Source organism: Phasianus colchicus, chromosome Z (genome assembly GCF_987193195.1).
Source record: "Phasianus colchicus chromosome Z, bPhaCol1.hap1.1, whole genome shotgun sequence".
NCBI lineage: Eukaryota > Metazoa > Chordata > Aves > Galliformes > Phasianidae > Phasianus > Phasianus colchicus.
Window position 1 is genome coordinate 66,961,382 of NC_143476.1, and position 23,016 is coordinate 66,984,397.

Genomic DNA, 23,016 nt, shown 5'->3' on the forward strand with positions numbered 1-23,016 from the left:
ATTACCTCAGTGAGGGCAGAGTTATGTTGGATGCCTGAGAAAATAAAAACTGCGTAACATTAATAAAATTAATCTTAGTATTTCCTTAATTAATCAAAAAAAGAACTATCTGGAGTAATTTCACGGGATCATAGAATGAAAGGGACAATGAAAACCATCCAGTTTCAACCCCCTGCCTTAGGCATGTTTGCTACCCACCAGTTCAGGCTGCTCAGGGCCCCATCCAGCTTGTCTTTGAACTCCTCCAGGGATGGGGCATCCACAGCTTCTCTGGGCAGTCTGTGCCAGTGCCTCACCACCTTCTCAGTGAAACACTTTCCATGATATCTAATCTAAATCTCCCCTCTTTCAGTTTAAAGCTGTTTCCCCTTCCAGTCTATCACTATCTATCCATCTACCTATCACTGTCTACCTGTGTGAAAAGTTCATTTCAAGTACTGGAAGGCCACAGTGAGGTCTCCCTGGAGCCTCTTTTCTCAAGGCTGAACAAACCCAGCTCCCTCAGTCTGTCTTCAGAGAAGAGGTGAACCTCTCCAACAGCTCCACGTCATTCTTGTGCTGGGGGCCCCACGACTAGATGTGTTGCTCCAGATTGGGCCTAATGAGGGCAGAACAGAGAGGGGCAATGATCTCGTTCTTCCTGCTGGCCATTCCTCTTCTGATGCAGCCCAGGATACTGTTGGAGTTCCAGGTTGCAAGTGCACACTGCTGATTCATACCCAACTGTTAGTCCATCAGGACCCCCAAGTCCTTTGCAGGACTGCTTTCAAGGAGTTCTACCAGTCTTTACATATCTGGGATAGCTCCAATCAAAACACAGCACCTTGCCTTTTTTTTGAGGGAGCAGATAAGATACACAGCAACTATAACCATATATTCGGGTTTCTATTTTGAACTTATGGCATACTCATTGGATGGCATTTAACATTTATTTTCAAATACAGTTCTCTTCAGAAAAGTGACTGTGTAAAAGTGGCATCTTTGTACTGCCGCCATCATCTGTTGGTTGTGTCTACTAGATTTAGAAGGACATGGGGGCAGTATTTTGTACTGCTTTTAAGATCTGACAGGTTGGGCTAAAAGAGATAATAAGGAGCTATTGTGTTCTTGCAATCAATAGAGTAATTTGCTGATTTTTTTGTGTTAAACTGGAATTTCGGAAGGCGTGATTTGATATTAACAGTTATGCTATATTATCAGCCAGGACCAAATGTGAATTTCCACTGAATTTTTCATTTATGGTAAGGCATGAAAGATTGTCCTATATTCTATATAGAATATACACAAAAATGAACTCAGGTAAAACCTTCTTTTGCGTACAAAGCCCTGAGATTAATTGATAGAAAATCACTTGAGAGTATTGAGAAATACCATGATGCCATTTTTAGAGTCACTTTTCAGAGTATCTCATGGCTCTTTTCAAAATAATTTTTGATTTGTGGTGAATCTTACAAAATAGAACTGTAAAACAGGAACTTTTAATAGAAACATTCTGTTTGGTTTTATTCAGTTGGTTTTATTTGACTGACTACCTATTTATGTTCACTGTGACATTCCTAATTTTGATTTTCTTATATTTGCTTTCTTTCAGCAAGACCCACAACTCCTCTTACTGTCGGCACCATTGTACCCCCTCCAAGGCCTGCTTCAAGAACAAAATTGTCTACAGGGAAACTTAGTGGAATTAATGAAATAGTATGTATTGATTTTTTAAAAAATTCTTGTTTATAAATCAATTTCAGATATACCACTTGTTTGCATTGTTACAATGGAGTTACTTTCCAGTCAGGGCTCAAGAAATCAGATTTTCACCACTGCCAGATAGGTGTGGGCATTTTTTGCAATAAGTGTGTTATTATAACAAAAATAATTCTTAACTGATCTTGGATTGTTTTTAATTGAATAAATAAATAGTTTGAAAATGCATGGATAGTATGTGAGGGGGGATTAAATTATTCACAACGCTAAATTCTAGCAAAATTATTAGCAAAGCTTCATTGATGTAGGAATATCACCAAAAATCTGGGGAATTAGTGGTATTAAGTGGGTCATTATCAGTCATGCTTTGATACAAGTAGACATGCTGACTTCACCCTGCCCTTGGTGGAGGTGACTGGTGAAGGGAGGTAGGGGATTGCAGCAGCTGCCCCTCAACATAGAGAGGGGTCATCTCTGCTCCCTGCCTGCAGTGCAAGTCCACCTACTGATAAGGAATGTGGCAAAGAATGCGCTCAGGCAGCATATCAAACCAAACCGTGCTTGATCTCTTCTATGAATATTACAATTCTTTGGGTTCCATTTGACTTACTTGAAAAAAATTTTGCTGTGGTAAGATCCTTTCCCTTCCATTGTTTCAAATTAGCAAGATACTACGTGGCCTAGCAAGCCTATGGGGACAGGCTGAGAGAGATGGTACTCTTCTGCTTAAAGAAGGGAAGGCTACGGCGGACACCTTATAGTGGCCTTCCAGTACCTGAAGTTTTTACCTACAGAAAAACTGAGGAGGGCCTTTTTGTGAGGGCATGTAGTGACAGGATGAGAAGAAATGGCTTTAAACTAAAAGAGGGTAGATGTAGACTAGATATCAGGAAGGAACTCTTACTGTGATGGTGGTGAGACACTGGAACAGGTTGCCCAGTGAGGTTGTGGATGCCCCCTCCCTGGAAGCATTCAAGGCCAGGCTGGATGGGGTTTGAACAGCCTGGTGTAGAGAAAGGCGTCCCTGCCTATAGCAGGGGGGTTGGAACTAGATGATCTTAAAGGTTCCTTCCAACCCAAACCATTCTATGATTCCACAGTCTCCAGGGAAAATTTGTCTTCTCTGTTTTATGCTGGAAAGTAGGATATACAAAGCATTAGAAGATCTAAGCAACATGTAGATATTTATTGCAAAATGAAATGAAGATCTCTTCTATTTATAGTATTTTTCATGTTTGTAAAATTATTTTTTAAATGACTTTCTGCCTGTTTGATACTCTTGTAATCTCCTTTGTTCAGCCTAGGCCATTCAGCCCTCCACTGACCTCTAATTCAAGCCCACCACCTGCAGCTCCTTTGGCACGTGCAGAGAGCATCTCCTCAATATCCTCTTCTGCTTCCCTTAGCGCAGCAAATACACCTACAGTTGGTAAGTTACATTAACCATATTAACTTATTAACTGTATTAAATTGCTAGTGGTGGCCTAATTCTACCACTATGTTTTGCTTCTTAGGAAAACCATTCCTTGCAGTTAGTCGTTCCATGTGTAAGTCTAGTCTGGGTACCTCAAATATCGCTTGAAATACCTACCTGTAATTGACTGGACAGTATTCTGTTCTGTCAGAACAGTTCATTTGATTAGAGTAGACCGTTGATCTAATTTTGACTTGTTGTTTAGTGAAAGATTTTTCAAAACTGAAACACTGTATAACTTTGTGTTTTGTGTTTTATGTTCATCAAACACAGCATGTTATCGTGTACTTGTTTGAAATTTGTTATAAGTGCAGAAATACTTAAGGATGCGTATAAACTTGAATGAAAACAGATGTTCAAAACAGAATGTATATGCTATTTGTATTTGCTTTTTATTGTTGTAATTGCAGTTTCAAAAAAAAACCCACAAAAATATGCATCTTTTCAAATTATTGAAGCATATTATGTAAACAGAGCTTGTTGATAAAAACATGAAAAATAGCCAAAAAAGATGAAGATGAAAAGCAGATCAGTCTTTACATATAGTCACAAATTTCAGAAGATTTTCTCTTGTTCTTAGGGGAAAGTCCTTGAGTTTTTATATTTGGTTATAACAAACAGTAAGGAGACTTCAGAAGTGTTTTGTTTGCTTTTTTTGTTGTTGTTGTTTTAAATACATTTTAACTTGCTTCTTTAGCAGAATTGTAGTATTTCATTCCTGAATGGTATTACACTTCAGTCCTAAGTCAGACTTTCAGTTAACAGTCAGTTATCTGTGAATGTTACCAAGGATTTCTCAGACAAGCTCAGCATCTCTGGAGAGCTTCCACACTGCTTCCTAAGGAGTATTCCACCTCGCAGGAAGTACAACAGTTTTTTCCTTCTGCAAAACCTAAGCTAGTAAGCGTCAGATGCTGTGGTAGCAGCACAATTAGATGTTTACTAATTACCAAATGTTGAGAACCATCACAGAAAGATAACTGATATTTTATCAGGTTTTTTTATTTATAAAATATTTTATACTTGAACTGATATTATAACTGATGTGGTCGAAGTCCATCCATACTCACTTCCTCAGGCCTTAGCAAGTAGTGGCAGCAGCCTCAATAGCTCCAGTTCTTTGCATGTGCATGTGTGTATGAGGAAAAGGGTAAGGAGGTGTGTGCTGCCGCAGGGTTTTAGCATGGTTATTAATCTGGTCTAGCAAAAGTAAGCAGGCTTGGTTCTGTCTGCTTAGTGTGTAAAAAAAATAAATAGTCCTGGAGAGGTGGGTGCAGAGTGCTAAATGACGCTGGGGCATGAGGATGCTCTACACTACTATTCTTTCAGATTTTGCACAGTCCAGTGTTTGCCATACTTTATTCTGAGTAATGGAGAGGTGAGTGTGAACTTGTAGGCATATTTCTTTTATGTGTCAGCATTATATTCATATGCAGAGAATTTATATATGTAAATTAACATCTATTTTTGCTTGAAATATTTTGTTTTCTTGCAATGTTTTGTTTCATTTAAACATAATAGAGGATGATCTTTTGATTGGAACACTCCCTACAATAGAAAAGCTTTGTGACACACCACCAGGTATTGTATTAGATGCAGATTTACATGTTAACTAATCATCCTAATACAGTGCACCTAATAAAATTGCATTTCTTTCAAAAAAAAGTTTCTCCACCCATTTCTGGTGTCTGGCAGATACAAGTAGCTTGAAAGCTCAACTACTTATAGTTATATATTATCAAAATGACCAAAACTTGGTATAATTACTTTAATATGTTATAATCTTCTATCTATCCCTTCAAAACAAGCCGAAACCTGGTCTTTTGCCTTCAATTTTGCATTACAACTTTCGTTCAAGATAGGAGAATACATTTTAACTCTGATAATCCTCATTCTCTTCAGATAAGTCAGGTAATTTTTTTTTTTTTTTCATACAATACAAAGCTATGAAGATACGAATAAATTAGGGTATACTTTTTTTTCTGAATAAAAGAAAGCTTAGTCAGTGTTAAGATTATCCAAGTCTTCACGCCTAAAGTGATCTGAAACCACTTGATCAAATATTGTCCTATTTGTGACCAGTGATGCAGTCTTTTTTTCTGCAGTTTGCCATCCTTCTTGTCCATGTCAGTGCCACTACATGTCAACATAACTGAGAGGCTGTTATTGTTGATCAGGTTGAGGCAGACAGCAAGGCATCAAGACCAGCTTAGCTGGCATTGCTGAAAGTCCTACTCCTAAACACTTGAGCTGCAATCCAGGATGGCACAATTTTGTGGCATCCTGTCCCTCTGAGAGGTTGCAGCTAACTTAGAGGGCACTGAAGCAGGATATTGCTGCATTACATTTTTAGGCATATATTTTGAGCTGCAAGGCAACAAAACAATGATATCTGTAGTTCAGTTAGACAGGTATATGTCTTTCAGTTTATTGGTTTTTTATCAAAGTGCTTAGATTATCATTAATAATAAATGATCTTGAAGAGTAAGGCCTTTATAATTAAGTAGTCATTCAGATACATCTCGGAGAGATGCATAAATGTATGTGTTTGCTTTGGTGTTACCAGGAAAATGTAAAAATAAACTTCTTATTCCTAACAAGTTTCCCTATTCCATCAATAAATGAATATTTTTCTTTTACTGATAGGAGAATAATTTAAGTATTTGCATTACATAATTTTCAAATATCGATATAAAGGTATTTACAAGGCTAATGTAAGTTTTATATAGAATGGATAAATCTGTGAATAGTATGATAAACAATAAATAAATAAATAATATACAACTGCAATTGCTTGTTCTCCATCAAATGCATATTTTGGCCTGGATGGAGAATACTTCTGGAGCTTAGTATTTCATCAAACATAATTTCTTGAATAGAATGGATCTGGTTGTTACAATTTTTTTGAAGTCATCACTTTTGGATTTCTAAGACTACTGAGAATCACAGCGTTTTTTGCTAGATTTCAAGAAGAGACATAAACACTGGAAACTTCACCCACGTGTATTCTGAAAGAACAAATAAAAATTACTAATGTTCATTTAAATAATTATTAAACAAACAATCAAAAAAAAAAAAAGGCCAGCATCATATTAATTCATTCACTGAAAAAATTTTTTTTTTTGAACACTTGTGGCCAGAGCAATGCTTTGCATTTAAGCAGTCCTGAAGCTGCTCTAACACTTTTTTCATATTGCTAGGAAGTATTCTGAACATTTTAATACCTTAGGGAACAAATCCTTATGGAGAGCAAGTTATGAAAGCACCAAATTAGACCAACTCTCCTATCTTTTCCTATCCATTTGTTTCACTTTCCAGTTTTTATAACTTTCACTTATCTCTGAATTTAAGTGTAAAATCTCATATCTCTTGAGGAACAAGGTCCCGACTTCCTTTTTTGTTTATGGAAGAGCTCAGAAGGCACAGACACTAGAAGGTAGAGTTTGTATGGATAGAGGATTAGTATGCCATTGGCAATGTTATACAGGATTTTGTTTCTACTTTGTGGTATGAAGTTAATTTCTCATTTTGCTCATGACATGGCAAAAGACTATATCTTCCTTTTGATAGATACATTATGTGATAAACCAGTTCAGTAGTGATATGAAAAATGATTAAGATGCTCTCCAGTATGCTGCTGCACTAGTAAAAAAGATGAAACTTCTAGTTTTACGGTTCATATTAAGTAGCTGGCTCCACATGGAAAACACCAGGAGAAAGTAAAAAATGACAATCAGTTTTGTCAGTTGCACAGTTTTAAAAAAGCCTCAGCATGAGGTCTAAGTTGGTTTTTGAAGCTCTACATTTTAACTCTGTTGTGTATGCACAGGCACCTATGAAGGCTGACACAAGCCTGATAATTACTTTTCTTGTGAACTGCTATATGTGTCCAGGTATTTCCAAGATATTCCTATAAATGCTAGAAAACTTAGCAAAATATTTTTACAGTAATTTCTGCACAGAAATTCTAACCTTATGGATGAAATAGTTAAAAGGATATTCAACAATTCACTATTGTGGGGTAATATTAATGTGTTTGCATTTAAGTTCATAAAAACTGTGGCTGAATTCTTTGCATTTCCCTGACCATTTTATCATACATTTTTCCATGCAATAAGCATACAGTAGGTTTTGTGTTTTGTTTTTTAACGTACTGTAGCTAATGTCTAATGTCCTTTGGATCTGCTGACTTTGGTGTCATTGTTAGCCATTTTAATGCATTTTCTGTGTCTCATGTATATTTCTGTATGTCTGTCCATTGACAATATGTCATACCAATAGTCCTATTTTCTTAGGTTGCTACGCAGTGTTTTGATGGTGTAATTTGTACTGTACAATGTTTTTTCCTAATAGTGTTCAAGTACTACTTCAGGCTCTACTGTGACCTTGATGGTAGTAATGTCTTGTGAAAATGACAGATGTCAACAGTTCTGAAATCTATTGCTAAGCTTTTATAAGTTAAATCTCTATATACTGTATGTATTCTAGGTGTTTCACGTGGTCCCAGCCCTGTCAGCCTTGGAAACCAGGACACCTTGCCTGTCGCGGTAGCCCTTACTGAATCTGTTAACGCCTACTTTAAAGGAGCAGATCCCACAAAGTTAGTTAAATAGTGAATTGTTTTGAATGTAATAAGTTACAAGAAGAAAACACAGTGTTTTTATTTATAATGTATTGGGGAAAATATATGCATTGGTAAGGGGTTTCACCAGGCTTTTTCCCCTAGGGTATGTGACAGCAGTGACTCGCTGCTCTCTATCGTCTTGTTGGGAGAGCAATATACATCTGCTTTACAAAAATGTGCTCAGTGAGAATATTGAAAATTAGGAGGGTTTTTGTCACAGTCGTGTAGGAACTGTGTGTAATTTTGGGCAGCTGTAAAAGCACCTCATTCACCCTGTCACATCCCTTTCTATGCTATATAAGCCTTGCCTAAGCATAGCTGTGCCATGTTTTCAAAGCCTGAAAAATATCCAGAGACTACTGTATGCTTAAGCAGCTGTACTTTTATTTTCACTTACTTCACCTGATTTTCAATTTGAAGGTAATAATACATTGTCACATGTGATAATTACAGTGCCACATTATCCTCATTTAAAATTGATTTTCTATTATGAATTCAGCTTATCAGATTGTGAAAGTACAGTGATTGCTTTACAGTCAGCATTAAAATTAGGAATTGCAATAAAAACAATATTTTTATTCTCCTAGATGTATTGTGAAGATCACTGGTGATATGACAGTATCATTCCCAAGTGGGATTATTAAAGTCTTCACCAGCAACCCATCTCCAGCTGTGCTCTGCTTCAGGGTAAAAAACACAAGCAAACTAGAGCAGATTCTTCCAAATGCACAACTTGTATACAGGTTTTGTATTATTTTTTTTATACAGTAGTAAATTACGTGATTTCTAAAATGTAAATTGTTGTATACATGTCAGAGTTCTCTACAGTCTTGTTCATTTGTTTATACTTGATTCAATTTCATTAATTAATCTTGTTTACCTCATTTTTTCTCTGCTGCCACCACTAAATTCTCAGTAATTCACTGGCCCTGAAACTTACACTGGGTATGACAGGAACCATAAAAAGTAGTTTGCAAATGTAGCTTTGTTTTTGCACGTTTTATAGATGAAATGATTTCATAAACAATTTTTAAAAAACCTTTTCTTCTAGTCAAAATACATGAACTGATTACAGATATGAAGAAAAAATGTCAAACTAGGAATATGTGGATTTCTGTATACAGTGATAACAGTAACTCTAGATGATGAAAGAGTAGTTAAGTAGTAGGAGCTATGCCTAATCTCAATTGTTGGTTACAAGTTTATTTCTTAAGCTGTATCATTTTTACAGTAGATCAAAATAATTACATTTCTATGTATTTCAAGTGTACAGCAATGTGTTTTGTAGAATTCTTAAGAAAAATATGCTCCTGAATGAGCAGAATAATTGTTGAAATCATAGCATTGTGATTTCTTTTCCAAAACTTAGGGCAGTTGTAAAAACTGTAGTTATTTAGCGGGGATTTCTTACAGCTGAGCAGTTTCTGTTTCATTGAGTAGAGAAATTATTTGAAAAAGAGTTAAACATTTATTGGTAGTACATTTTTTTAAATTATTAAAATAGCTGAAAGAATTGAGCTGTATGCATCACTTCTTTTGTATTTAATTTCATTTTGATCACTCATAGTTATGTTTCAGCATATAAAGTGAATTGAACTGAAAAAGTATATTTTGAAAATAATAGGAAAATGTCTAGTATTCTTATCTGTGTGCTGTAACACTTCACTTCTAATTAGAAATAATGTATGTAAAGGACTCTTAGGAAGTTTAAGCCATTTGGAGCAATATGATTTTTCATCATATACTGTTAGGCTATCATTTACTTAGTATTTATAGAAATGACAGATTTTTATGAGAGTGATATTTGTGGAAACATCAGAATTTGTTTTGGATTGCACCTAACAGTAGCTTTCATCGTCTAAGGTCGCTGTAGGGATAAGTGCTGATCTATATTTTAGTAAAGATTGAAGTAGCAGGAATCACAATGCTGTACTGAGAGCCAAAATCAAACTAAATCAAAGAGACTACTGGTATGTAAGTCACTGTCCCAGAGTCAAGCCATTGCATTCATATTTTCTGTGTTCCAAGTGTTCATTCTCACCTTCAGTTTACACATGGGTTCTGCAGATCTCCTTAGCAGAGACTGCAGTTTCTCACTATATACACAAATATCCAGTGCAGCCTTTTAATTGATCTACGATTTGAATTTTGTTTCTGAATCAGTTCTCTTAGAATCTTCATTGTTTTGTTTTTTTTTTCACCATACACCTGATGCAACCAGAGCTCAAGTTATTCTTGATCTGTGGAAATACTTTTCATGCTCCAATAGCTCCAAATCAGGATTCTGATTGTGCTGTTATTTGTGCTCTCACCTACATACAGGAATTGTAAAAAAAAAAAAAAAAAAAAAAAAAAACAGAAAAAACTCTACTTAGATTGAATTTAACAGTAAGTAGCTGAAAGACAATTCTTTATAATAATTTGGGAACTGTTTTCGAAGTAAAAAATTTAAGGAGTTTACATTTTCTACAAACACAAAAATATGGCAGCACATACATCGCAAGTCCTAGTGATGTCATATCCAAAATGAATTACATTTTTTAGGTCTTATTCCAGATTAGATAATAATTCTTCTTGAAGACCCCTTTTACATGACCGCATGCACATTCTCACAGCACCTGATAACATTAAGAATGGATTTTACTAATATAAAATCTGAACCTGTCTGAATCTGAACTGCATCCTGTGCTGTCAGTCATCAGTGGAGAAAACTCATTGCTCCATGACTGGAAGGAGAATTTTAACCAGACAAGACAAGCAGTTAATTTCCCTTAATATTAAGAAGAGAATAACTATGTGATATAAAGCATTAGAACAAACAGTTGCATTAAATAGTGAATAAAGGGAAAGATCTATTCTTAATTTTTAGGCATTTTTAGAAATAAGAGCTTTTGGTGCTGATTCCTACCTTTCTTTTTCTTTGTAGTGATCAGTCGCAAAGTGACTCCACTACGAGGGATTTTTGGATGAACATGCAAGCTATAACTCTCTACCTCAAGAAATTATCAGAGCAGAACCCATCTGCATCCTATTATAATGTGGATGTTTTAAAGTATCAGGTAAACATTTTTTTCCTTTTGGAATTTTTTAAGAAATGCTGGCTGATTCCGTATCTGTCAGAAATTAGAACTGTTCTCTGCCTGATAGCATGCAGATGAATTGTCATCCTGCATCCTGCAGTTGTCATCTCAATCAGTTCTGGATACATCAGTGTCTCTAATGCATAGGCTTTACCCTGGCTGAGTATGTTCCTGTTATGCCTTATGTCATTCCCTTGCATTCATGACCTGTTTCATCTTGTTCATACTCCTTTAGAATTCAAGTATGAAAATGCTGAGCAGTGCTACTTTTAGGTGTTTGTTAGCAAAGTCAAGTTTTTGTTGAATTTATACATCTACAGGTTTTTGAGTTTGTAATTCAGTTGTGAGTGCTCTTGTAATTGCATAGTTTTGGGATGTTGTCATTGATTAGATGTAACACATGAGAATATTTGATGGTCTCTTTCCTCACAATAAAATGAAACAGCTCATCCTGGAAACCATTTTGATGCACATAAAGGACAGAGAGATCAGGAGTAGTTATCAGACTAACTTGATAACTTTCTGTGATGAAACAGCTGGCTTCGTAGATGAGGGGAGAGAAGTGGATGTTGTCTGCCTAGACTTCAGTAAGGTTTTAGACTCTGTCTTTCACAAGACCATCATGGAGGAGCAGTTGAATTATCAGTTGGTTAAGCAAACAGTGAGGTAGATTAAATGGCTGAATAGCTGGACATGGGAGGTGTTGATCTGTAGTGCAAATTCTAGCTGGAGGCCTGTAAGTAGTGGCGTACTCAGTGGTCAGTAATGGATCATGCCCTCATTCACAGTATCGAAGCAGTTGGAAGAGACCTCTGGAGATCATCTAGTCCAACCTTTTGCTAAAGCAGGTTCCCCACAGTAGGTTGCACAGGAAAGCATCTGGATCTTTATTAATTATATGTGTGGTGGAGAGGAGTTCACCATCAGCAAGTTTACATATGACACAAAACTGGGAGAAGTGGCTGATATGCTAAGTGGTTGTGCTGCCATCCAGAGAGACTTAATTTAATTGACTGAAGAAAAGGGCTGCCAGGAGAATCATTAACTACAGCAGAAAGAAGTGCAAAATCCTGCATCTGGGGAGGAACAGCCTGCTGGAAAGCAGCTTGTCAGAAAAGACCTGGGAATCCCAGTGGACACTGTATTGAACAAGAGTCAGCACTGTATGCTTGTGGAAAAGAAGGCCCGTGGTATCCTGGGCTGCATGAGGAGGAGCATTACCAACAGGCTGAGTAAAGTGATCTCTCCATTCTGCTCAGCACTGATGCAACTATAGCTGGAATCCAGTCCAGGACTCCTCAGTATGAGAGAGACTTGCAGACACTTAAGAGTCCAGCAAAGGGCCACGCAGATTATGAAAAGGAAAGGGTTTGGAGCACTTTTCCTGCGAGGAGAAGCTGAGAGAGCTGGGACTGTTGAACTTCGAGAAGAGGGGCAATCTTACCAATGTATATAAATATCTGACGGGAGGGCGCAAATTGACTAGAGCTGTGCTTGAGGACAGTAAAAACTTTGGTGCCCAGAGACAGGACAGGGAAAAGGCTAGGATACTGAATAAGTACCAATGAGAAGTTTTGCCTGACCATATTTATTACTGCAAGGAGTGTCACAGATTGCCCAGAGAGTTTGTGGAAACTTCCTTCTTGACATACTTCAAAGCTGTCTGGACATGGACTACTGGCTCTAGGATGTCCTGTTTGAGCCAGAGAGATTGAACCAGGTGATCTCCAGAGGTCCCTTCCAACCACAGCCACAGTGTGCTTCTGTGGGAAGATGTTCTGGCTGTCAGCAAAAAAATCTTCATAAAAATTAAGGAATAGTGCACTCATCTAAAAGAGAAAACAAGGATTTCCTTCCCCTGCATTGAGATAATTGAATTTCTGAGCCAACTGCCTTTACATAAGAAAAATAAATAAATTAAAAATGCAGTGTAGTTATTAATACTACTGTAGCTTTCTATATCTTCCCAATATCCTGCCAGACTGAATGTATAAAAAGTATGCTAAATCCAAAGAGAAATGTTGGAGGAAAATGATTTTTCTTTGGATTACAGAAATGAGCTCTGTGGGAAAAGTAGATTTACATAAGGTCTTTACCATTGGGGTAAAATGAGATGCAGGCATAAAGAAGCCATGGTGGATGGAACGAGTACTGAGGTGCCAACAAGACAGAAAGGGAAATGGAAAGTTCCTCAAGTAGATTAGGATGATAATAAGGGTGTGTAGCAGGGCACAACATGAGCTCAACAACAGAAGCAGCAGCTGCCAATTCTCCTGCACCAGCAAAATACATATTTTTAATACGTAAGAACTGTTCTGCTGGCAACACGTCCAATGACGTGTCCTTTGCTGCTTGCTGTTGAGACATCTGAAATGATATGCCACGTAATTGCTAAGGATTAATTAATTTTGGTACAGGCAACTTTCTTGTGTGAGGTAGAGTACAAGACTAAAACAAAACTATTTTGACCCAAGAAAGCCAAAACAGGAAGAAGTCCCATGGGTCAGAAGGAGTTTAAAATAATTTAGTTTAAATAAATTTTAAAATAATTTAGTTTAAATTTAAAAGAATGGGAATTATTGTAGGTTATGAGAGTCTTCAGAATTCTGAGATTAAAGGCTCAGAGGTGAATTGTTCTTTTGATCTTTTGTCAGAATTTATAGCTATTACAATCATTCCATAATTCTGCCCAGAAAGGGAGAGACTTTAACTAAGCTGCTTTCAATGGTTTATTTTTTTAAAGGTATCTTCAAATGGCATCCAGTCCACTCCCTTGAATCTTGCAACTTACTGGAAATGTAATGCTAACACTACTGATGTGAGAGTGGATTATAAATACAATCCAGAGTCTATGAATGTGCCTAGCATGCTGTCTAATGTGCAGGTTGTGGTACCAGTAGATGGAGGAGTAACAAACATGCAATCACTTCCACCTGCAAAATGGTAATGTTTATACTTTCTATTATTTCATATTCTTTTCAGTGTAGTCAGTGTATTTCAGTGTATTAGTTTCATAGCTGAAAAAAATTTCACTGAAGGAAACAGCTTTGTGTTTTTTTCCTTTTTGCAAAGAAAATGCACAGGATGTTTTCTGGTCCAAAACAGACCACATGCAACCAATTCATATAAACTGAAGTGAGACTATAAGCAGCCATTCCAACCTTTGTGAAATTTCCAATGTTTGCTTTCTTTTGCTCCAACAGACAGGACAGTTATTTTAATAATGTGATTTGAAACCAAAATCTCTTAATGGTAAAAAAAAAAAAATTATCATCATAGAATCGTAGAAGGGCTCAAGTTGAAAGGAACCTTAACAATCATCTAGTTGCAATGCAGTGGGTAGGGATGCCACCCACTAGATCATATGGTTTATTGTGTATGTGCTCAGATGTAGATGAAACACTGGTGTGATATCAGTGCTGTTGTAGCCACAGGTGTGGAATGTACAATTGTACAGGCTGCTGTGGGGAAAGTGAACTCCATGCCAGCCGGACCCAGCACTTCTATTCCTCAGTCCATAACATTTATGTCATGCTCAGGTTCTACATACTTTATTATATTTGTATCCTTTGATAATCATTACATCTAACATACAGCTTTATACATTCTTATCAGCCCCGTTCCCCATCTCTTAATAGACACATGGATACCATTTACCCTTTTCATTTACCTCTCCCAAGGTATCTATGGGAAGCAGCAACGACTTAGACCTCATTCCTAGGAGGTCACTGAGGACAGGAAAAGCAGCATGTTCCTGGATACCAGGAGCTTAGCTTGAGCCATTGCTGCTTCCTTGCAAAGATGGCCTGTCAATGGTTCTGCAGTGTCATTCTGTAACATATAACGTTCATACAACATACAGCATCATCCTAATTATTACCTGTCACCACCTTCTAAGCTTGCAGGCCATTTGCAGCTGCACTTGAAAGTGAGGCATAAACCTTAGATTTGTACAGATTTGTGCAAACAAGCAGAAGGTATTGGCAGAGGGCAGAGAAGTGTATCCATGGATTGAAAAGAGAGCAGAATTCAAGCACTGCACCTGTTGTTTGGCAACTTGTATATACTTGCCCTTTTGTAATTTAATTCCAGGACAGTTTATTTCCCAGAGTTACAGGAGGGTCTTATTAACTGTGGAAGACATGGAGGTTAAGAGAGAGAAGTATACCAAGCTGAAGGGAGTAAGATCTTCTTATAAATAAAGGTTCAGAGAAAGAATAAACCACTTATCACATAGTTTTTGATGTTTCTGGAGGCAGTCCTCTTAACTGTGTGACATAGTGGTAACACAGTATCTTTTTAAGTGGAAAAAAAATGTGCCAAAATTGATAGTTGATACCGTATTTTGAGAGTGTGTAGCTCTTAACCAGATCACCTTAAACTTATTCTACTGCAGCAGATTCAGTACACATGCAAAACATGACAAGTACTTCTGGTGAAGCTTGTTTCCTCCCCGTTCAAGCTTCTTCCATCAGTTGTGAAACCTAAGTCAAAGCAGGAATCACAGAATTGTTGGGTTGGAAGGGACCTCCAGAGATCATCAAGTCCAACCCCCGTGCCAAAGCAGATTCCCTACACCAGGTCACACAGGTAGGCGTCCAGGCGGGTCTTGAATATCTCCAGAGAAGGAGACTCCACAACCTCCCTGGGCAGCCTGTTCCAGTCTTCCATCACCCTCACCGTAAAGAAGTTCTTGCGCACATTGGTGCGGAACTTCCTATGCTCCAGCTTCTGGCTGTTTCCCCTTGTCCTGTCTCCAACACTGCTGAAAACAGTCTGGCCTCACCACTCTGCCCCCCACACCTTAGATATTTATAGACCTGGATCAGGTCCCCTCTCAGTCTTCTTTTCTCAAGGCTAAACAGACCCAGTTCACTCAGCCTTTCCTCATAGGAGAGACGCTCCAGGCCCTTCACCATCTTTGTGGCTCTCCGCTGGACTCTTTCCAAGAGATCCCTGTCTTTTTTGTCCTGGGGAGCCCAGAACTGGACACGGTACTCCTGATTAGGCCTTAGCAGGGCAGAGTAGAGGGAGAGGATCACCTCCCTCGACCTGCTGGCAACACTCTTTTTAATGCACCCCAGAATGCCATTGGCCTTTTTGGCCACAAGGACACACTGCTGGCTCATGACAACCTGTCGTCCACCAGGACACCCAGGTCCCTCTCCGCAGAGCTCCCCTCCAGCAGGTCATCCCCCAACCTGTACCAGTGCAGGCAGTTATTCCCAGATGCAAGATTCTACACTTGCTTTTGTTAAACCTCATCTGGTTTCTTACTGCCCAGCTCTCCAGCCTGTCCAGGTCTCGTTGCATGGCAGCACAGCCTTTGGGTGTGTCAGCCAATCCTCCCAACTTCGTATCATCAGCAAACTTGCTGAGGGTGGCCACTATCCCCTCATCAAGGTCACTGATGAAGATGTTGAACAAGACTGGACCCAGCACCGACCCCTGAGGAGCACCGCTGGTTGCAGGTCTCCAACCGGACTCTGCACCACCAACAATGACCCTCTGTGCTCTGCCAGTCAGCCAGTTCTCAACCCACCTCACTGTCCACTCCTCTATCCCACACTTCCTCAGCTTTGTTATAAGGATGTCATGGGAGACAGTATCAAATGCCTTGCTGAAATCTAGGTACACTACATCCACTGCTCTCCCCCCATCCACCCAGCCAGTGACAACATCATAGAAGGCTACCAGGTTGGTCAAGCATCACCTCCCCCTGGTGAACCCATGCTGACTACTCCTGATAACCTCCTTTTCTTCCAGTTGTCTGGAGATGGCATCCAGCACAAGCTGTTCCATCACCTTTCCAGGGACAGAGGTGAGGCTGACTGGCCTGTAATTACCTGGATCTTCCTTCTTACCCTTTTTGAAGACTGGAGTGATGTTGGCTATCCTCCAGTCTTCAGGCACCTCCCCCATTCCCCAAGACCTCTCAAAGATGACAGAGAGCAGTTCAGCAATCACCTCCGCCAGCTCCCTCAGCACCCGTGGATGCATCCCATCGGGTCCCATGGATTTATGAACATTGGTTCATTTGATTCATTATGAACATTGCCTAGGTGCTCTTGGACTGCCTCTTCCCTGACTAAAGGGAAGTCTTCCAGTTCACCAGACCCTCTCACTAACCTCCAGGGTCTGGGATTCCTAAGGGAGAGCTTTTTCACTGAAGAAAGAAGCAAAGATGGCATTCAGTATCTCCACCTTCTCAGCATCCCCTGTTACCAGAACATCCCCTCACTTAGGAGGGGAGCCACATTCCCCCTAGTCTTCCTTTTACTGTTAACATACTTAAAAAAGCCTTTTTTATTATCCTTTATCACCTTTGTCAGATTCAATTCCAGGCAGGCTTTAGCCTTCCTCGTCGCATCCCTGCAGGCCCTGACAACATTTCTATATTCTTCCCAAGAGGTCAGACCCTTTTTCCACATTTCATGGGCCTTCTTCTTCCCTTTGAGTTTGTGCACGAGCTCCTTGCTCATCCACACAGGCCTTCTGCCACCTTTTCCTGATTTCTTACTCACAGGGATGCACTGATCCTGAATTTGGAAGGAGAGCTGTTTAAATGCCAACTAGCTCTCACAGGCCCCCTTACCTTCTAACACCCTAGCCCATGGGATAGCTCCAAGTAGGTCCCAGAAGAGATCAAAGTTGGCTCTCCTAAAGTCCAGGGTAGCAATCCTACTTCTTGCTTTGCTTCTTCCACTCAAGATCATGAATTCCACCATCTCATGGTCACTGCAACCCAAGCTGCCCCCGGCCTTTATTCCCTTGACAAGCCCTTCATTATTAGTGAGAATAAGGTCCAGCAACACCCCTCCCCTCGTCGGTTCCTCTACCACCTACATCAGAAAGTTGTCTTCAACACATTGCAGGAACCGTCTGGACCGTGCGTGCCATGTTGCTTATCCAGCAAATATATGGATAATTGAATTCCCCCATAAGCACCAGTGCTTGGGATCATAACGCTGCTTCCAGTTGCTTATGGAAGGCCTCATCAACCTCCTCCTCCTGATCAGGGTGCCTGTAGTACACCCCCACAACAGTGTCAGCCATACCAGCCCACCCCTTGATTCTCACCCACAAGCTCTCCACTGCTGCAGCACCCTCCCCCAGGTGGAGTTCAATACATTCTAGCTGTTCTCTCACATAAAGAGCAACTCCACCACCCCGCCTCGCCAGCCAATTTTCCTATAAAGCACATAGCCCTCAGTGACAGCATTCCAGTCATGCAAGCTGTCCCACCACGTCTCCGTGATCGCAGTGAGATCATAGCCATGCGACCGCATGCAGATCTCCAACTCTTCCTGTTTATTTCCCATACTGTGCTCATTAGTGTACAGACGCTTCAGGGAAGCAGCATCCCCTGCCCCTCTCCCTCCCTATGAACTCCACCCTCATTACCCATCAGGCTCTGTTTTGAGCCTTGAACTATCCGCTCAACCCCAGTGGCCCTCATCTTGTCCCCTTCCCCCTTCTTACCTAGTTTAAACATCTTTCAATGAGTCCCGCCAGTTCCTGGGCTAGGATCCTTTTACCCCTTGCAGACAGGTGAGGTCCATCTGCAGCCATCATGCCAGGTGACGAGTAAATTGCCCCATGGTCAAAAAAACCAAAATTCTTGTGTTTGCGCCAACCTCTGAGCCATTTATTTATGAGGAGGGTTTTTTTGATCCTCTCAGTATCCTTTCCCGCCACTAAAGGGGTAGGAGAGAAAACCACCTGCATGCTTGCTCCATCAAGTACCCTCCTCAGTCCCTTGAAGTCATTTTTCATAGCCTTCAGGCTTCTCTCAGCAGCATCATCACTGCCAACCTGAACTATCAAAAAGGGATAGTAATCAGATGGGCGAATAAGACCAGGAAGCTTTCTAGAAATACCCCTGACCTGTGTCCTAGGGAGGCAGCACACTTTCCTACGAGTGGGGTCAGGGCTGACATATAGGGTCCTCTGTCCCAGTCATAAGGGAGTTGCCTATGACAGCCATCCTTCTTTCCTTCCAGGTGGAGGCAGTCTTGAGGTGTGGAGCCGACTGCTTCAGCCTCCCAGAATAGCCTCCCAGAAAAGCTTCCCAGAATAGCTTCCCAGAATAGCTTCCCAGAACTCCTGGTGCTATCTAGGAAGGTTCAACACTTAGTGATAGTTTCAGAGAAGATTCATCAGAGTAAGGGACTCAAGCCAGGCTATTTTGCCTCTCACCGAGGGAACATCCCAAGGCTAGAATTTTGAGCTTTACAAGTTGACAAAAAAATGACTAGTCATATCCCAAACGGCTGTGTATGTTTGTGTCATCCTGCATCTTTGTCTTAGCGGGTTGGGTGATGAGCTTTTAGGTTTTTTTTAAGAATAAATGTTTTATAATTCTGCCTCCAGCATGTGACTGCTATCATCTGTTCTGCTTGCATGAGCATTTCAGTCCTGCTGTACCAATGCCAAAGACAATTTCAAACCTCTCAGCAATTCATGCCGCTTACAGCTTTAAGTTGTTGGCTTTCCATTGATGAAATGATGCAAAGTGTTCAAAGAGATCAAATGTCTGCCTAGTTTGGAGACTCCAGTGCTTGGTGCCCTTTTTTCTTTTTTGCTCCTCTACAGAGTCAGAAGTTAAACTGTGTCATAAGTGTAAACCATGTGTCACGTATGCCAGCTATAGTTTTATTAGAATGAAAATGTTCCCATTCATACGGCCCAGAGTCTCACATAGGTGAAAACAGTCAACATTGTTCCCACTTGTACCATTGCCATAAAAAATAAAGATTCAGCTTTCAAACTTCTTCCAGTGTGTTTGGCCTGTCCCTGCTCTTTGGAATCACCCAGGCTTTGGAGTTGTCAGGTGGAGCCATTCCTGTACAGAGTACACTAGTGACTGTATAAAAAGGTGGCATGTACATCTGAGCTCAGCTGCAAGCTCAGGTGCAGTGCACATGTTTGCTTTGCATAGCTCTCTACAAACCCATGTTCAAATGATCAGTATTTTTATAAACTCCCATTTAGAAATGTAGGTTATGTGTGCATGGCCTTGTAAGGTACCCGGGTAAAGTTAGGGAAATAAAATTCTGAAAATTGATGCTTGTAACTAACCAACCTTTCTCTCACAGGAATGCAGACCAGATGAAAGCTTACTGGAAAATATCTAGCATTTCAGAAAAATCTGAGAATGGAGGCAAGTTGAACTTTTTTTTATTCTACAGAAAAATGGTAACAATAAAATGTAATCATTGTAGCTTTTGCACCCTCATGCATGTATATACTTTATCTCATCTTGTATCCTGTTAACCAGTTCAACTTATTCTCAGTGAAGTTCCTCCTGAAAGATTCTGTTAAAAGTGAGATGTTAAAATAAAATAGTTAATTATAAAAGGAAAATTGATGAAACCCTGGGAAGTTGTTAGCTCTAAAATAGATTTTAAACTGAGAAAGGAAATTACTGCGTCAATGCTGTTTGAAAATGAACAGTTTTTCAAAGAGAAAATACATTAAATACTTAATAAATTGTTTTTTTTCACACACTGACAATTGAGATGAAGTGGAAAGCGTGGAAGATCTGGAATGAAAATGCTATGCTAAGACAGGCTCAACTACAGATTGTTCTTGACCAGCATTTTGAAGCTCTTTGTTTTGGCAAACAGCTCCAAAAAACAAATAAATAACAACAAAAAACCTGTGCTATATGCTCAGAGCAGTAACTTGTATAACATTATTTTGTAAAGAATCAGTAAATATCTTCTCTCCAGTTGCCTTTCCCTGAAGTCCATTTGATATCACAGTCCTTAGAACCTTTGTAGATATGATGTTTTTTTGAATTTGAAAAGCAGGGACAAAAGGGAAGCCTGGGAAGGGAAGACTTCTTCTGTTGCTGCAAAGACTGCAGATTTGTAGTGGTCATTCGAACAAAATTAGAGAGAATTTGATCTGCCAGAGGTTGTTGCTGTAGTATAGTGTACTTTAATCATTCAGTGACCTCACAGTTGTTTGCTTCCTGTCTTCAATCTGCTTTCTTATGTAGGAATAGCCTTCTCATTTTTCATTTTTGTTACCAAATCTTTTAAAAGAACAAAGTCGTGCTAAAACATGAATGCAGGCAGATGAAGAACTACTCCACACCTGCAGAGCAGCATAAAAAGGGCTCTCATTGACAACTTGTGTGTGTTCAGTAGATTTGAACATATCTCACTGGCTCTATGACTTTATCTTCTATTACTGACATCTTATTATTGAGCATAAGTACTTTGTACTCACAACCCAGTGAGAATATAATGCTATGAGAAGTTACAGAAGGGCTGTTACTATTAGGACAAATGGCTTGAAGTATGCTTTGTTCTGGTGTATATGGTGGTAAAATGTGTATTTTTTACAGTCCAACACATTATGTGAGCTGTGAATTGCAGACGTATAAAACACAAAGCCAACTTTGAAATACTTGAATATATGAGTATCGAGTTACCCAAACTGTGATACATCATTGAAGAAATGAAGTGGACTTTAAGGCAAATTTATCAGGAACAAGTCATTGCGTAAAACAATTTCATTCATTAATCCCTGTTTTTAACCCAGTAACATTTTAGTCACTAACTTTCCTCATCAATTAGCAGTTCCTACTGACTAGGAATAGCAAGTTATTTTAAAGAAGTAAAAATTCTGGACTTTTACTATTCCATTATTATTTAAACCTCATTTTATCCCGACTAGATAGTGCAAGAACAAGAAAACGCTTGCTTAAGAACTCAAAAATGGGAGAAATAACAGTGTTTTTTAATGCTCTCCTACAGAAGTATTACTAAAGTAATTAAGAACTATTATTGCTGTATAGCAACACTGAACTGAATTCACCACTGTCTGTAAAAAATCAACTGAAGTGTTTTGGGAAATGTATTTAGTCAGATCTTGTCTTTTTTAGAAAACTGAGATTTTCTTTCCTTACTGTTTTCTATAGGTTCTGGATCCCTCAGGGCAAAATTTGAACTTTCAGAAGGACCCAGTAAACCAGCAACACTTGCAGTGCAATTCATAAGTGAAGGAAGCACTCTTTCAGGAGTAGACATAGAGCTAGTAGGCACTGGCTATCGGCTTTCCCTCCTTAAGAAGAGATTTGCCACTGGTAAGATGTTGACATGTTTATATATTCAAATTAATACGACATATTCTGTAGTGCTGTATTATAGAACATTAAACTGTTGAACAGATGGTGCATAAATACTTACCTTTTCTTAAAACATGGCTGAAAACTGCTTCGTGTTTTTTTTCATTTCTCCATAGTTAGTCAAACTGCTCACAGGAAAATACTGACAGAATCTGTTTTATCAACTGACTACAAGAAAAACCCTGTCTTTATTTTTCAGGACGGTATATGGCAGACTGCTGATGAACCTGTGAAAGTCATGTCATTAAAGGAGTACAGGAAACCCACTCTGCCCCCTCTATTTTTCAAACACTATTTTCACATGCATTAATTTTTTTAAAATGTTGACCTACTTCGAGGCCAAACTACAGGACAGAAAATGCACTTTCAAAAGTCATTTTGCAGAGCTTGTATTACTTTATAATAGCACTGAAGTTAACTTCAACACTGTCTGTAAATGATCAACTGCAATATTGGGGAAACTTTGTTAAAATTTTGGTAAATTTATATAGAAGTCAAAATAGTAATCAATAGTTGTAATGAAAGTATGAAATTGTATGTTATACTGTAAACATTAAACATAAAAATGTAGGAGAGCAAGTAAGATTATTTGAGCTTTCCGTAATACTCATTTTTCAGATTCCTTAATTGCCAGTTTTTAAAGAAAACAGGGGCAAACTTTTATGTAGTTCTTCCATACACTTGTGCCATAAAAATATTTGAGTTAGAGATGTATAAAAAAATGTAACTTGATGCCCATGTATCATATATTATTAACGTGTATGTTGTTTTATATAGTGTTTTTTCTCCTAAGTGCAATGTGTTACGAAATTGCAAAAGACAGAAAAGATTTACTTCTGCAGTTAGTGAATTTTATGGGTGTTGTGATTGTTTGAATTAATGCTGTAGATTTAATTTATTTTTATATGAATTTCATAACATTTGTGCCTTTAAAAGAGCCTGTGCCTATCCAATTTGTTATTCATGTGCCTCACTTCCTCTTTCAAAGTTTGGCCATTCA

At 38.9% G+C, this 23,016-nt stretch overlaps 1 protein-coding gene across 4 annotated transcripts in view; it reads left to right on the top strand.

Moving 5' to 3' along the window:
- FCHO2 (FCH and mu domain containing endocytic adaptor 2) overlaps window positions 1-22,282 on the top strand; it is a 91,391-nt gene extending 69,109 nt beyond the window's left edge. For all 4 annotated transcript variants that reach the window (XM_090132396.1, XM_031602599.2, XM_031602600.2 and 1 more), the window contains 9 exons: window positions 1,592-1,695; window positions 2,998-3,127; window positions 7,661-7,772; window positions 8,384-8,539; window positions 10,723-10,855; window positions 13,620-13,819; window positions 19,975-20,039; window positions 21,810-21,974; window positions 22,216-22,282. In XM_090132396.1, coding sequence (XP_089988522.1) covers window positions 1,592-1,695; window positions 2,998-3,127; window positions 7,661-7,772; window positions 8,384-8,539; window positions 10,723-10,855; window positions 13,620-13,819; window positions 19,975-20,039; window positions 21,810-21,974; window positions 22,216-22,238 — 1,088 coding nt within the window. In that variant the 3' untranslated portion in view covers window positions 22,239-22,282. The remainder of the gene's footprint in view (window positions 1-1,591; window positions 1,696-2,997; window positions 3,128-7,660; window positions 7,773-8,383; window positions 8,540-10,722; window positions 10,856-13,619; window positions 13,820-19,974; window positions 20,040-21,809; window positions 21,975-22,215) is intronic.
- The last annotated feature ends 734 nt before the right edge of the window (window positions 22,283-23,016 follow it).